At 41.8% G+C, this 14,299-nt stretch overlaps 1 protein-coding gene across 1 annotated transcript in view; it reads right to left on the bottom strand.

Annotated features, from left to right (window-relative positions):
- Window positions 1–14,299, bottom strand: part of atrn (attractin) — a 48,803-nt gene that overhangs the window by 32,499 nt on the left and 2,005 nt on the right. The window contains exons 2-15 of the mRNA XM_077563605.1: window positions 13,811–13,894; window positions 10,565–10,678; window positions 10,352–10,480; window positions 9,677–9,873; window positions 7,464–7,635; window positions 7,294–7,384; window positions 5,637–5,886; window positions 5,295–5,478; window positions 4,678–4,832; window positions 4,104–4,188; window positions 1,490–1,710; window positions 1,175–1,296; window positions 963–1,101; window positions 682–863 (exon numbers count right to left, since the gene is read on the bottom strand). Of these exons, the coding sequence (XP_077419731.1) occupies window positions 682–863; window positions 963–1,101; window positions 1,175–1,296; window positions 1,490–1,710; window positions 4,104–4,188; window positions 4,678–4,832; window positions 5,295–5,478; window positions 5,637–5,886; window positions 7,294–7,384; window positions 7,464–7,635; window positions 9,677–9,873; window positions 10,352–10,480; window positions 10,565–10,678; window positions 13,811–13,894 (2,125 nt within the window). The remainder of the gene's footprint in view (window positions 1–681; window positions 864–962; window positions 1,102–1,174; window positions 1,297–1,489; window positions 1,711–4,103; window positions 4,189–4,677; window positions 4,833–5,294; window positions 5,479–5,636; window positions 5,887–7,293; window positions 7,385–7,463; window positions 7,636–9,676; window positions 9,874–10,351; window positions 10,481–10,564; window positions 10,679–13,810; window positions 13,895–14,299) is intronic.

A 14,299-nucleotide genomic window follows, 5' to 3' on the forward strand; every position in this document is an offset into this window, starting at 1 on the left:
GGTTTAAAAACGGTCAGCCATATACTCAAAACGGTTTAAAAGTTGTTGTTTTTAAACGGTGTGCCAAATGTTACGATGGTATGTTTGACGATATGCCCAACTTTAAAGATGCTCTAGTGACGTTTCGAGATGGAATGATGACGTTTTAAGAAAAAAAAAGGAAGAAAAATGAAAAAATAAGGAAAGTAGGAAAATGAAGGAAAGAAAGGCAAGTAAAAGAAAAAAGAAATGAATTAAAGGAACTAGAAAGAAAAAGGGAAAGAAAGAAAAAAACAAGAAAGAAAAAGAAAATGAAGGAAAGAAAGAAAAACGAATAAAAGGAATATAAAGTAAAACGAAAGAAAGAAAGAACAAACTCCACATTCTTCTTCAGTTTGACTTCTTCTTAGTAAGTCACAGTCTCCCATCACTGGTGAGCTATTTTTAGACCAGATCAGTAGGCTGCTCATGTTGTCCTTGAGGCTAACTACTACCTGCTGGCACCATGTTTTTTTGGGTTTAATTTAAGGACAATTAACCAAGACGGCAAAGAGGCATTCATGTATGCTCTTACCCTCCTCCCGCCTTTGTGCGACTGCTCAGCCCTCCCCTCTCTGCTAGAGCGAGAGAGCTTCTCGTTTCAAGACCTACGTGCTAAAGCGTGCTATCCATGGCGCCACCCTCGCCGCCTTGACGCCTTACCACCACGCTCATGATCTGCAGCTCCTTGAGGACAAAGTCGACCTTCTTCTGCGTGGTGAGGGAGGCCAGGACGGCGTTGTGGCCGCGGCAAGCCAGCTTGGCGTTGTCGTAGGAGTCCTTGGCCGTCAGGAACTTCAAGCACGAGTTGCCCACCAGGTGCCAGCTCTCGCCGCACACGTTGTCTGCAAGGTTAAGCGCGTTAGGAAAATGCAGACGGGTAACGTGATGCTGCGCTGGATTTCAGCCGCATCTGGGTTGAACGGCGTCCACAGATTTATTACCAGGCAGCGAGACGCACTCTTGGTTGCGCGTTTCCCACTGGCAGTTCTGGTCCACAGCGCAGCTCTTGCAGCTGGTCTTCTTGTTGCACACGTAGGACGGGTTGTCTTTAGGGCAGCCGTCAAAATCCACCACGGGACCCTTAAGGAAAGACAACCTTAATATGGTCACAAGAGTTGTGAGGATGTGGACGGCGCGGCGGGTTGGTCTTTACCGAGACGGCGGTGCAGTTGCTTCCCAGGGAGACGCACTGCACCGAGCACCACTGGCAGCCGTTGGTGTTGGCCGTGCAGCTGTAACAGTCCGTGTACTGGTCGCAGCGCTCGTTGTCGGCATCTGGGAGGCGAGCACATCAACACGCTTGAAAATCCATGCCAAGAAGACATTTTAAAGGCGGTATGAAGAATTTTGAAGACGCTATGCGGAAGTTACAACGCAGTTTGCAAATGTTTTGAGATGCTGTGGCGAAGTTTCGAGATCATATGACAGTGGAGCAAAGACTTTGACCAGGCTTTGCGGCGCCACCTACAGGATCTGGTGCTGCAGGACGCGGGCACCTGCTGCTGCTCCGGGTTGGGGCTTCCCTCCCAGGGCAGGCAGGAAGCCTGGCTGCTGTTCCACAGGCAGTGGAGGCCCAGCGAGGCCTGAGCGCACGAGGCGGCGCTGGAGAAGGCCGAGCAGCGCGGGGACGTGTACACCAGGACGTCACTCAGGAGAAGACTGTTGAAGCCGCCCAACACGTACATCGCCCTGCAAGCAGCACAATTCAAATCAAATTTGGAAAAAAAGAAAATGTGATTTTTTTTGTGCGCATATTTTTAGTTTTAGTAGTAGTAGTTTTTTTTTTTATTTAGTTACTTTTATTCGTTCATCTCAAACAATTTAGTAATGGTTTATTGTAATTAAAATAATCAATTGTACATATACATTAGATAATCGTAATTAAATTATGAACAATTTAAAGTTAGAATGAATAATTTATTACTACAATATTAGATAACATTTTTTTAAAAAATGGTTTACTTAAGACTTTAGTACAATTTTAAATTCTAATTATTTCTTTATGTGTGTTTATAGCAAAATATTATATTTTTATTTTTAGTGTGATTAATATTAAACTACTTTATTCAAATATTAAAATATTTCGCTTTTTTTATTCAACTGTAGATGACTAAATTAATAAAACACACACAATTGCTACATATACTGTACTTGTAAATTGTTCATTACGTTTTATTATTTTTTTTTATTATTTTCAGTAAATTAACCACTTAAATGGATACATGAGTAAATTATGTTAGATCTAATTCATTCATTCTCATTTTTAGTTATAAAGTGTATACAACACTGTTAAATGTGGATTGTTTTATGACGTTCATTTTACACCATTATATTTGATAAACAAATTCACAGATCATTGAATTAGATCATTGAAAAACTATAAACACATGGAAAAAAGTTTTTTTTTCTTGAGCAAATAAATAAAATAGTTTATTCCCATTTTAACCTGCCTTTATTTATACCGATACTTAAATTATAATCAAATAACTGAAATTCAAATATATTTTGACCAATATTTTTAATTGTATTATTTTCAACAAATCAATGAAATATTTCATGTGGTAAATAATACAAAAAAATGGCCCTTTTTTTCGACAATTAATTCAATTATAATTGTGCGTCTCGTCCTTGAGCGCCATCTGGCTCCTCGCTGGCAAGTTTAGTATCCGACTTCACAGCTGCGAGGACGCAAAGTGATGAGACGAAAAACGACCTTGGGGTCGTCACAACCAACCGAGTGCTAATTAGCCAAGAGCTAATCTTGAGAAAATGTGCAGTGGAGAGCCCTTAAAAAGTCTCACGCAAGACAAATTGATATCATTAAAATGTGACATGACTCACATTACAAGTGATTGAGTACGACAAAAATCAAGACGCCATCACAATTTTAAGCTGGGATGGCAACGTTTTAAAGACATGAGAAGTCTTCAGAGGGTACGAGCAACTTTCAAGCAGGGTTGTAAGAGTTTTGGATTTTTCATTTGATTTTAAGTACTTTTTAAAGTGAGATTGTTAGTTTTTAGCAATGTTTCATTTTAATTCAGTTTTTAGTCATTTTAGAATTGGTTTTAGTTATTTTACTTATATGGAGCATATCTCAAGTGCTAAATTAAAAAAGTAGTGCCTTATAAAGTAAAGTACAATTCTTAAACGACTGATTGAATTTCCTTTGCTTCTTGTGTACGGACGTAGAGCAATACCAAAATAAATACATTAAAATGAAAGCGATTAATTGATAAAGGCTAAAGTCAAAGACATATTCACTATAATTAGTTATTCTTGTAAAAGGTAGTTTGTTCGTTTTCATTTGTTAAAGAATTTTTGTTTTCATTTTATTTCATTAATGCAATTTTTTTTTTATCCCAATTATAGTTTTATTTATTTCCTTACTTTTTGTTAACTATAAAAACCTTGCTTTCAAGACACCATGACCACATTTCATGGCCGCATGCCAGAGTTTTACGACAGTGAGGGGAAATTCCAAAACCGTAGCGGCGAGTTCAAGTGGTACGCTGAAGTTTCAAGTCTAAACTTGAGTTTCAAGTTGATATGATGACGCAAGCGCTTCAAGACTAAACTGAACGTTCAAGGCGAGATGACGAAATTATAAGACTGTATGATGAGGTTTGAAGCCTGCGTGTCGATGTGTTAAGGCCGTTTGACAACGTTTAAAACTCTTCAAAAATGTAATCCGGACAGAATAATGAATTTTCCAAACCAAGATTCCAGATGGTGCGGATTAAGTTTGACGGCGATGTGCCAAAGTTTCAAGATTGCACGCGGACTTTCCAAGACCAAGAACGATGGATGAACTTTCAAGCCAGTATGACGTTCTGCAACTGCTCTTGAGCCTTTTTAAGTAGTTAACCCGGAAAGCTGTGGCACAGATATATCAAATATTCATGCTCATGTAGGAATCTCCACATGTTTGCACGACATGTTCATATGTCACAAAATGCCACACATGCATTATTCACACACACACACACACACACTTTCAACCTCATTTTACTTGCACACATTTCAAAAATCTCAGCAGGAACATCTACATTAATTTTATATCTCATGTGTTATAGATTTACCCGTCACTGGCGACCGCCGAGTGGCCGAAGCGGTTTAGGTCATGGAAGAGTTCAGGCCGGGGCAGAAGTGTCCACTCGTCGCAGGCTGGAAATAAGAAAAATCATCATACATTTAGAAATGGACATCTTAATACTTTTTTTTTTTTTTTTTTTAATGCATGAAAGATGTTGTTAAATGAGAGCAGGCATCACTGCGACGTCTACTGTACAAAGGTCAACAGTGCCACCTGCTGTAAAAATGTGGCACTGCAAGCAAAGTGAGTCCTATGACGTCATTGGTGCAATGTCACGCAAAAAGCCTTTTAAATACAGCAGTCTGATTAACGTTCTTTCTATATAGCCCAATAGGGATTTTTTCCTTAATTTTTCCTTAGATTGCACGAAATTGATGGCAATCTTTTCCCCAAATTGTTCATAAAATACATATTTGTATAGAACACACAATAAAATGTACAAAAAAATAAGTAAATACAAATATCCAGTGTCAGGAAAACGTCCCTAACAAAAGAAGAGTTTTCAGAACCTTTAAGTGCACTTTTTAGTGGCGATGTATGTGACGTTTGTGTGCACCAACCCAAGCTGTAGGCCATAAAGTCGGAGGAGAAGCACTTGGCGCCGTGACTCATGGAGGTGTCGTTGTGCGTGTTTCCACCAAACACCAACATGGTCCCGCTCACGATCACGGCCGTGTGGAGGTAGCGGAAGAAGCCGCTGTCCTTCAGGATGGTCCTGCCGCAAAAACAGCAGCCGTTAAAACCAGGGGCCTCAAACTCATTTGAATTCATGGGCCACTTTCACCCAAATGTGATCTAAAGTGGGCCGGGCCGGGCCGGGCCGGTATGTCCGTTGCCTAAAAACCTATAAATAATGACGGATGCAAATAACTATGTGTTCATTCTGAAATTATTGTAATTTACAGTATGATTTTACTGCAGAATAATCTGAGATGTCTTAACAAAATCTTTGCATCAAATCCTGAGTAACTGCCAAATTGCAGAATGTCATTTAAGTGGTTGTCAGTGCGCCCTCTAGTGAACAAAAATAGTAACAATCACATTTGACTGAAAACTGCTGTTTGGGTTCTGTTGTCATGGGCCAGATTGGACCCCTTGATATACATCTCACACCACTGCATTGAACGGTACGACCCCCCCCCCCCCCCGCCGCCTTCGTCAACCGCCGCCCACTCACCACTTCCTGGTGTCCACGTCCAGCCGATAGAGGTCTCCGGCCAGGCCGCACTTGCTGGCGCTGAAGGCCTTGTAGCCTCCGTGCGTGTAGATGGCTCGGGTGGCGGCGTCGAAAACGCTGCTGTGGCCGTAGCCGCCCTGGATCAGAGCGCCGTCGGTGGGGACCACGCTCCACTGGTTACGCACTGCAACCGACGGAAAAATTGTTTTAAGACATGCTGGGATGAAGTTGAAAACAGAATGATAATGTGGCAAGATAGCATCCGGAAGTTTCAGGATGCTACGTTAAACTTTGAAAACGGCGTGACTGGTTCCTCAGACTGTCCGCCACGGCAGGACTTACGAATGTTGTACTCCTGCACCACGCTCATGTATCCGTAGAGAGGACAATGTCCAAAGAGCACCAGCATGACGGGGGCGTCCCCGTCCTGCAGGGGGGGGACCACGTTGGCCGAGTGTCCCACCACGGCGTACTGTTCCTTTACGCGCGGGCTCAGAAGAACCCAGGTCTGGTTCTGGACGTGGAACACCCACAGCTGGCTGGACACGTTCCCCGTGGAGTCCATCTTACCGCCGTACATGTACACTTTGCCCTGAGCAATAGGAAACATTTCACACTTTATTCAAACCTCTTTAACTCATTCAAACCCAAAAATGCGTTTTTTTAATGTTTTTTTTTTTTTAATGCAAGAGCATAGAGAATGATTTGATCCTGCTTCTGACATGAAGAGGTGGCTTAAAGCAATGGTAGTTACTACAAAAAATGGCCAGCAGGTGGCAGCACAGTATAAGAGATCATTTCCCCAATTGTTTTAAACTGATTTGTGGATAATGATGAAACTTAACTGTATTCTTATTAGTGCTGTCAAAGTTAAAGTGTTAACTGATTAATTAATCACAAAAAATTATCGCATTAATCATGAATTAACGCAGCTTAATCGCACAATTAATTTTGACCATAGGTTATCCTTTGGCGTGACAGTGGATGGCTACGTTTAAGGTAGCACAGGTTGTGCTTGAGCAATAAACATAATTACATGCATTAAAGTAAAGCATTTAATAAATGTTTGCGTCTCACATTTAGAATATTTGTTCATGTCAGAAAATTGGGGTCATTTTGTTTCCATTTGAAATTATGCAAGTAATTAACTCTTTGACTGCCAGACGTTTTCAGAAAAGGGATGCCGTGGGTGCCAGCCGATTTTAAGCATTTTGACTGATCTTTCAAGGTCCATAGAAAATTATGTGTTTGGACTATGGAAACACACATACTGCCAAAACAAGATTGGACTCTCATCTTCCATCAGAAAAAAAAAGTTTGTTTCTACCTTATTCCGTTTTTGAGTAATCAACAATAGAAAATGGTTAGTTTCACCTGTTTTGAAAAAAACGTCTTTTAACGTCTTTGGCACTCCTCCATAGGATTTTACGAAACGTTATTTAACGTTTTTGGCAGTCAAAGAGTTAACTGATTAGAAAAAGAGGAGGATGAGCGTGTGCAGTGGATCAATTTTTTTTTAAGACGTACTCATAACTTTAAATGTCAAACGAATTAACACATTACAGGTGTTTTTTTTTCAAATTTGGCGGGAAAAAATATTGATAAAGAAGCCTTTTTTGTTAAGCGATTAATCAAAATTCTAAGATGTGATTAATCTGATCAAAAAATGTAATCGTTTGGCAGCTCTAATGCTAATTGCTGCAAAAGAAGAGACTCAAAACCAGCCAAAATCCAGTCAAACAGCCCAAAGCGAAGGGGGTTGCTTCAGTGAAAATGGCTGGGAGTGAATGAGTTAACGTCGCCAGAGTTAGCATTCAATAAAAATGAGAATTATATTGGCATTAAAAGACAACAAAAAAAGCCAGCAAATAATGCAGCCGGGGTGTGCGCGCGTTCATATTAAAAAAGCTGACATTTAACTTCCGACACCTCGAGTGCCCTCAATAATCTTCACAACATCAAATATCAAAACTTCTCGTCTTCAATAACTTGGACTTACGTCGTGTAGCGCCACCGAGTGTCCGTATCGAGGCGGGACGGTGTTGACGGACGGATCCAGTGTCAGCCAAGACTTGCTGCTTAAATTGAAGCTACGGCGACGGCAAGAAAATCAAGCTTATTATTTCGCCACGATTGTGATTGTGAATTTCACGATTGATTCGGACTCACGCTTTGACCATGTGATAGTCGGAGGCGTTGAAGACGTATCCCCCGATGACCCACATGACGCCCTGCTCCACCACCGCCTTGTGCGACGCCCTGGCCAAGCCCGGCTCGGAGAGGAAGGCTTCCCGGCTCCAGAAACCCGAGTCGGCCGGGACAGACACGGAGCAGTCGGGACCTGACGGGGGAAAGAGAAATAAGTCGCCAACGTGCGAGCAGTCGGAGGTCAAGGCAAGCTTGGTGCATCAGCTAGCTAGTGAAAGATATTATAACATTTTTAATACCTAATTTCATATATCAACTATTGTTACACATTATTAACGTTCCAATTCTTTATATTAACCTTGTCGAGATGTTTTGTGTCCTTAGCAGAGCAGATGGTGTTGATCTCGGTATGGTCTGACCTTAGGCTGGTGCACACTGATTGGTCCAAAATTCCTTGTTTTATTTGTACGCGCACATTTCGGTCTTGAAAACAAAATTTGCTTTGAAATAACACACACACACACACACACACACACTCGTTACTTTCTTCGTCAGTCACGCCCACCGTAAATTTGGTTCAACTTGTTTGTGAGATTTTGTTATGGGGAAAAATAGAACCTTCAACTATATACAGGGATGTGATTTGACCAAAGTGAAATTATCTGAAAATTTAGCCGGGGGTCTGGGGGCCGCTGGCACTCGCTCATGGGTTTTCCGTGTTCTTAAGTACTTTCAATGCACTCACATGACAAAGAAATAGACAAAACAACAGCATCAATTTTCAATGTATATTGAACTATCCCATATAAAATGGCAGTTTTAGTCAACTCAAAATCAGTCACATTCAAAAACATTGGACTGCCTTTGCTTTTAAAAACTATCACTGAGAATATCATCATATCTAACTAATGTGATTACTAAATTAACACATAAATAATGTTGAAGAGTTCAAATTTCATGAACAAATAATTGTATCATGACCAAATGAAAAGTAACTCATATTAGAGCATACCACAAATGTCTTTGTTATAGCAGAAGATGTTATCTGTCGGAGTCATGTGCATACACAATGAACTACTACTAAAAAAAAAAAAAAAAAAAACTTTTTTTTTTTGGGGGGGAGATAAAAAAAAAGCGGAATTCCGCGAATTAGCGGAAAAATCACATCCCTGTACATAACATATTCAGTCCCGAACACGCACCCAAATCTGACCTTGTTTACGCCACTGCTCACGGAAAAGTACCAGAGAGTATGTTTAGTCTATAAATGAAAAGGAGGAGGTCCTTTTAACTATAAGAAGCTATTGTACACGTAGAAGAGTACATTTGACGCTCTGAATCCCACGATGTTTAAGTGATGATAAAGGCTGTTTGTTATCTGTCCAGAGATTCTCTGTTTTTTATGAAATCATTTTTGCAAAGGTGTATTTTTCTTGCATTAAATCTCTATCTTCATTTTTGGAACACGCAAAGAGGACAAAATTCAATTATTCCTCTTCACTAGCAACCAGCTTCGGCTGGCTAGCTAGTGCGGCTAAACACCTTTTTTACACTATTACCATGTTTTATTATGGTTGGTTACTACTTCCTATTTTGGCAAGTTTCTACTTCCTGTTTTATTCCCATTCCTGTTCGGTTTAAAGGACTCTCAGTTGGTTGAGCAGCTTTTTGTGAAGAAAGGACTTTGAATTTGGATCATCATGATCATTAACTCATTCACTGCCAGATGTCAAAAATTCATTTGAGCAATTTTAATTAGTTTAACATTTTTTCCACTTTTGTTAACAAAACCTAGGGGAAAAATTATTGTATATTTAGAACAGATATAAAATTTGTGATTAATCGTGAGTTAACTATTGAAGTCATGCAATTAATTAAAATTACAAATTTTAATCGCGTGATTTAAAACATTTTTTTTAGGGGTGTCAGTTGATTAAAATGTTGAATCGTAATTAATCGCATAGATTCACTAGTTAACTCACGATTAATCACAAATTTTATATCTGTTCTAAATATACAATTAAAAAAAATCTAGGTTTTCATACTCTTGTCAACAAAAGTGGAAAAAAATGTTAAACTAATAGAAGTAGTTCAAATGAATTTTTGACGTCAATGGCAGTGAATGAGTTAATAGGTTTTATTTTGAAAGGCTGCCACTTCCTGTTTTTGCTCCACTTCCTGTAGTGTGAATGGATTCGGATGCCACGCGACCGTAACGGCCGCATTGGGCTCACCTTGCCACCCGAGCAAGCAGTCGCACTTCTTGTCCCGGCATCGTCCCCGCTCGGGGGACCCGCAGTCGTCGGGGCAGTAGGGCACGTCGCAGGCGTCGCCCTTCCAGCCGTCTAGGCAGCGGCACTGCGGCGCCCCCGTGGCGTTGGCCAGGTGGCACTCGCCCCGACCCGAGCAGTCGTTGGGACACGTGTTCACCCTGCCAGGGAGGACACAAGTGCACGTTGCTGAAAAGCAAACTGTAAATAAAACATCACAGGGCGGCGGATGAATTATTGACGCTCACATCTGCTCTTGTAGAATTTCAGGCCTGCTCTTTAAAGAGTGGAACACGCGGGTAAAACCAAAAAAAAGGAAACGCCGCAGGGGGAATTGAGTTAATTTATTTGGCCAAAAAAAAACTCAACTTGAAAACACAACTCGTTTATTAAGGTCGATGATTAAGAGCGTGTGTGATTCATACACCTTTACAAACACTTTAAGCGCCATTTCCCCACCATTTTTCAAACGTGACTTTATTATTCATATGTGACCCCACGATACGTACATTTCATCATTTTAATGACAAATTATTTGAAAGTTTGAATGTACTATAAAACTATTATGCAAACATATGATGCATCACGTGAACAAGTAAATGATCATATGGCGTCCGGCGGTGCCCTTTAGTTTCTCACCTGTATGAGATGTTGAATCCGGTCAGGTTGTAGGCGGCGTCGCTAAAGAAGTGCAGCAAAGCGAAGCCAGAATGCGACGCCACCTCGGGAACCGTCTCGTTGCTGTAACTCTCGGGAATGATCAGACCGCTAAAACAAACAAAATCAAGTTAGCGGACAAAACTTCCGTAGGTTGCTCGAACCTAATGATGGCGCTGGTGGGAGTAGCTCTACCTGAAGGCGGCTAGCAGGGGGGCGTAGATGGAGTCTCCGTCATAGACGTAAAGGTGGTCCCAGCTACACTCCGTGGCGAAATGTTCAAAGCGTAAGCGAAGGACGGAATTGGGACTAAGAATAAAAGAAATGAGCAATGTTAGCATCCTGGGAGTAGCTTGGATGAATGTGTTAGCTTCCCGTGAACTCAGCGTATATTCTGTTGGTTACCGTGACAAGTATGTTAGCTTCTTGTTAGCTAATCCCCAGCACACAACATGAGCTCCATGGGAAATATCAGATCACAGTTTAGCTTCCATCAAGCATCTTGGCTGGGTATGTTAGCTCCTATTAGCATCTTGGCTGGGTATGTTAGCTTCCTGTTAGCTTAACCCCCAGCACACAACATGAGCTCCATGGGAAATATTAGCTCACTGTTTAGCGTCCACCAAGCATCTTGGCTGGGTATGTTAGCTCCTGTTAGCATCTTGGCTGGGTATGTTAGCTTCCTGTTAGCTTAACCCCCAGCACACAACGCAAACTCCATGGGAAATATCAGATCACATTTTAGCTTCCACCAAGCATCCTGGCTGGGTATGTTAGCGTCTTGTCTGGGTATGTTAGCTTCCTGTTAGCTTAACCCGCAGCACACTACATGAGCTCCATGGGAAATATTAGCTCACTGTTTAGCGTCCACCCAGCATCCTGGCTGGGTATGTTAGCGTCTTGTCTGGGTATGTTAGCTTATCCCCAGCAAACAACGGAAGCTCCATGGGAAATGTTAGCTCACTTTTTAGCTTCCACCTACGAGGCAAACATCCTGGCTGGCTATGTTAGCTTGTGTTAGCATCTTGGCTGGGTATGTTAGCTTCCTGTTAGCTTATCCCCCAGCAAACAACGCAAACTCCATGCGAAATATTAGCTCCCTGTTTAGCTTCCACCAAGCATCCTGGCTGGGTATGTTAGCGTCTTGTCTGGGTATGTTAGCTTCCTGTTAGCTTAAACCCCAGCACACTACATGAGCTCCATGGGAAATATTAGCTCACTGTTTAGCGTCCACCAAGCATGCTGGCTGGGTATGTTAGCGTCTTGTCTGGGTATGTTAGCTTATCCCCAGCAAACAACGGAAGCTCCATGGGAAATATTAGCTCACTTTTTAGCTTCCACCTACGAGGCAAACATCCTGGCTGGCTATGTTAGCTTGTGTTAGCATCTTGGCTGGGTATGTTAGCTTCCTGTTAGCTTATCCCCCAGCAAACAACGCAAACTCCATGCGAAATATTAGCTCCCTGTTTAGCTTCCACCAAGCATCCTGGCTGCGTATGTTAGCGTCTTGTCTGGGTATGTTAGCTTCCTGTTAGCTTAACCCCCAGCACACTACATGAGCTCCATGGGAAATATTAGCTCACTGTTTAGCGTCCACCAAGCATCTTGGCTGGGTATGTTAGCTCCTGTTAGCATCTTGGCTGGGTATGTTAGCTTCCTGTTAGCTTAACCCCCAGCACACAACATGAGCTCCATGGGAAATATCAGATCACATTTTAGCTTCCACCAAGCATCCTGGCTGGGTATGTTAGCGTCTTGTCTGGGTATGTTAGCTTCCTGTTAGCTTAACCCCCAGCACACAACATGAGCTCCATGGGAAATATTAGCTCACTGTTTAGCGTCCACCAAGCATCCTGGCTGGGTATGTTAGCGTCTTGTCTGGGTATGTTAGCTTATCCCCAGCAAACAACGGAAGCTCCATGGGAAATATTAGCTCACTTTTTAGCTTCCACCTACGAGGCAAACATCCTGGCTGGCTATGTTAGCTTGTGTTAGCATCTTGGCTGGGTATGTTAGCTTCCTGTTAGCTTATCCCCCAGCAAACAACGCAAACTCCATGCGAAATATTAGCTCCCTGTTTAGCGTCCACCAAGCATCCTGGCTGGGTATGTTAGCGTCTTGTCTGGGTATGTTAGCTTATCCCCAGCAAACAACGGAAGCTCCATGGGAAATATTAGCTCACTTTTTAGCTTCCACCTACGAGGCAAACATCCTGGCTGGCTATGTTAGCTTGTGTTAGCATCTTGGCTGGGTATGTTAGCTTCCTGTTAGCTTATCCCCCAGCAAACAACGCAAACTCCATGCGAAATATTAGCTCCCTGTTTAGCTTCCACCAAGCATCCTGGCTGGGTATGTTAGCGTCTTGTCTGGGTATGTTAGCTTCCTGTTAGCTTAACCCCCAGCACACTACATGAGCTCCATGGGAAATATTAGCTCACTGTTTAGCGTCCACCAAGCATCCTGGCTGGGTATGTTAGCGTCTTGTCTGGGTATGTTAGCTTATCCCCAGCAAACAACGGAAGCTCCATGGGAAATATTAGCTCACTTTTTAGCTTCCACCTACGAGGCAAACATCCTGGCTGGCTATGTTAGCTTGTGTTAGCATCTTGGCTGGGTATGTTAGCTTCCTGTTAGCTTATCCCCCAGCAAACAACGCAAACTCCATGCGAAATATTAGCTCCCTGTTAAGCTTCCACCAAGCATCCTGGCTGGGGTACCCGAACCCTAATCCACAACACAATCTTATAGGATAACCTTTCAAAACAAAAATGTTCCGGCGTTTGTTGTCCTTGGTTGGATAAAAAAAAAATAGCCCAACTATAATTATGTGTACCAGTCCTTAGCATTCCTTTCCGTTAGCTCTCTGGCAGAATACATCAACTTTTTGTTAGCCCCAAGAAATGGCCATTAGCTCTGTGGAAGGGAATACTAAATTAGTTTCCCACGAGCTCTCTGACAAGACAACTTCAGGTCCCAGGACAATGACGCTACCTTTTTTTTTCCTCATTAAAAAAAGAAGACATCTAGGAGTGTAAAAATGTGTCCACAGTGTCTTATTGCATTTTAAACACGCGACAGGTTGATGATTAACTGACTTATGGTCCAAATGTTTTCCCATTCGCAGAAACACTTCAACAACAACCCCAGTCTACCTTTGTCAATTATTAGACCATCAAACTATCATTGAATCATATCTTTGTTATCATAGCTGGTTTATAATGGCAACAACAACAAAAAAAAAAGTCTACACGCCCCGTTTCAATGCCATGTTTTTGTGATATAAAAAATGAGAGCGAGACAAAGCATTTAAAAACATTCGCATCTATTAATTAATCTTTTTTTTTGGTGTTGAACAGATTATCAAAATAAACTTTTTCATTTAGTGGTTTTTGAGTTTGAAAATGCAAAGTACGAGCGATACACAGATGAGGCCGGACTCACCGTCCTTCGATGAGCCACGTGCACTTGGTCTTGTACTTGTAGTTGCCAGGTCCGTCCGACAGGAAGCCGAAGGGCGCCGTCAACCTGGAAGACCAAAGACACAAGGATTGTGGGAAACATTTTTGAACTCAAGTTTTGAATGGACCGATTATCGATACCATGATTGGCTAAAGTTGATGTGGTTGTGGAGATGACTGCCTGTTTTTTTTTTTTTTTTAGCATCTTAGCATTCTACATTCCATGTGTCATTTTCTTCTACAGTTGAGCCTTCTTGAATGGTTCGAGTCTTTTTGTACAGTTAGTATCCATTTTAGTTTTCTATGTTTTGCGTTTGTCTTCTCCAGTTCGCATCTCGGTGACTTGTAACGCTAACTACTCGCATCTTTTTTTTATTTCTTCTACGCCTCATTTGTTCCTCGTCGTTACCTTCGACACTTCATCTTTTTCTTGACCTTCTATAGTTTGCACCTTTTTCTACAGTTAGCATCC

The sequence above is a fragment of the Vanacampus margaritifer genome, chromosome 1 (genome assembly GCF_051991255.1).
Source record: "Vanacampus margaritifer isolate UIUO_Vmar chromosome 1, RoL_Vmar_1.0, whole genome shotgun sequence".
Taxonomy (NCBI): domain Eukaryota; kingdom Metazoa; phylum Chordata; class Actinopteri; order Syngnathiformes; family Syngnathidae; genus Vanacampus; species Vanacampus margaritifer.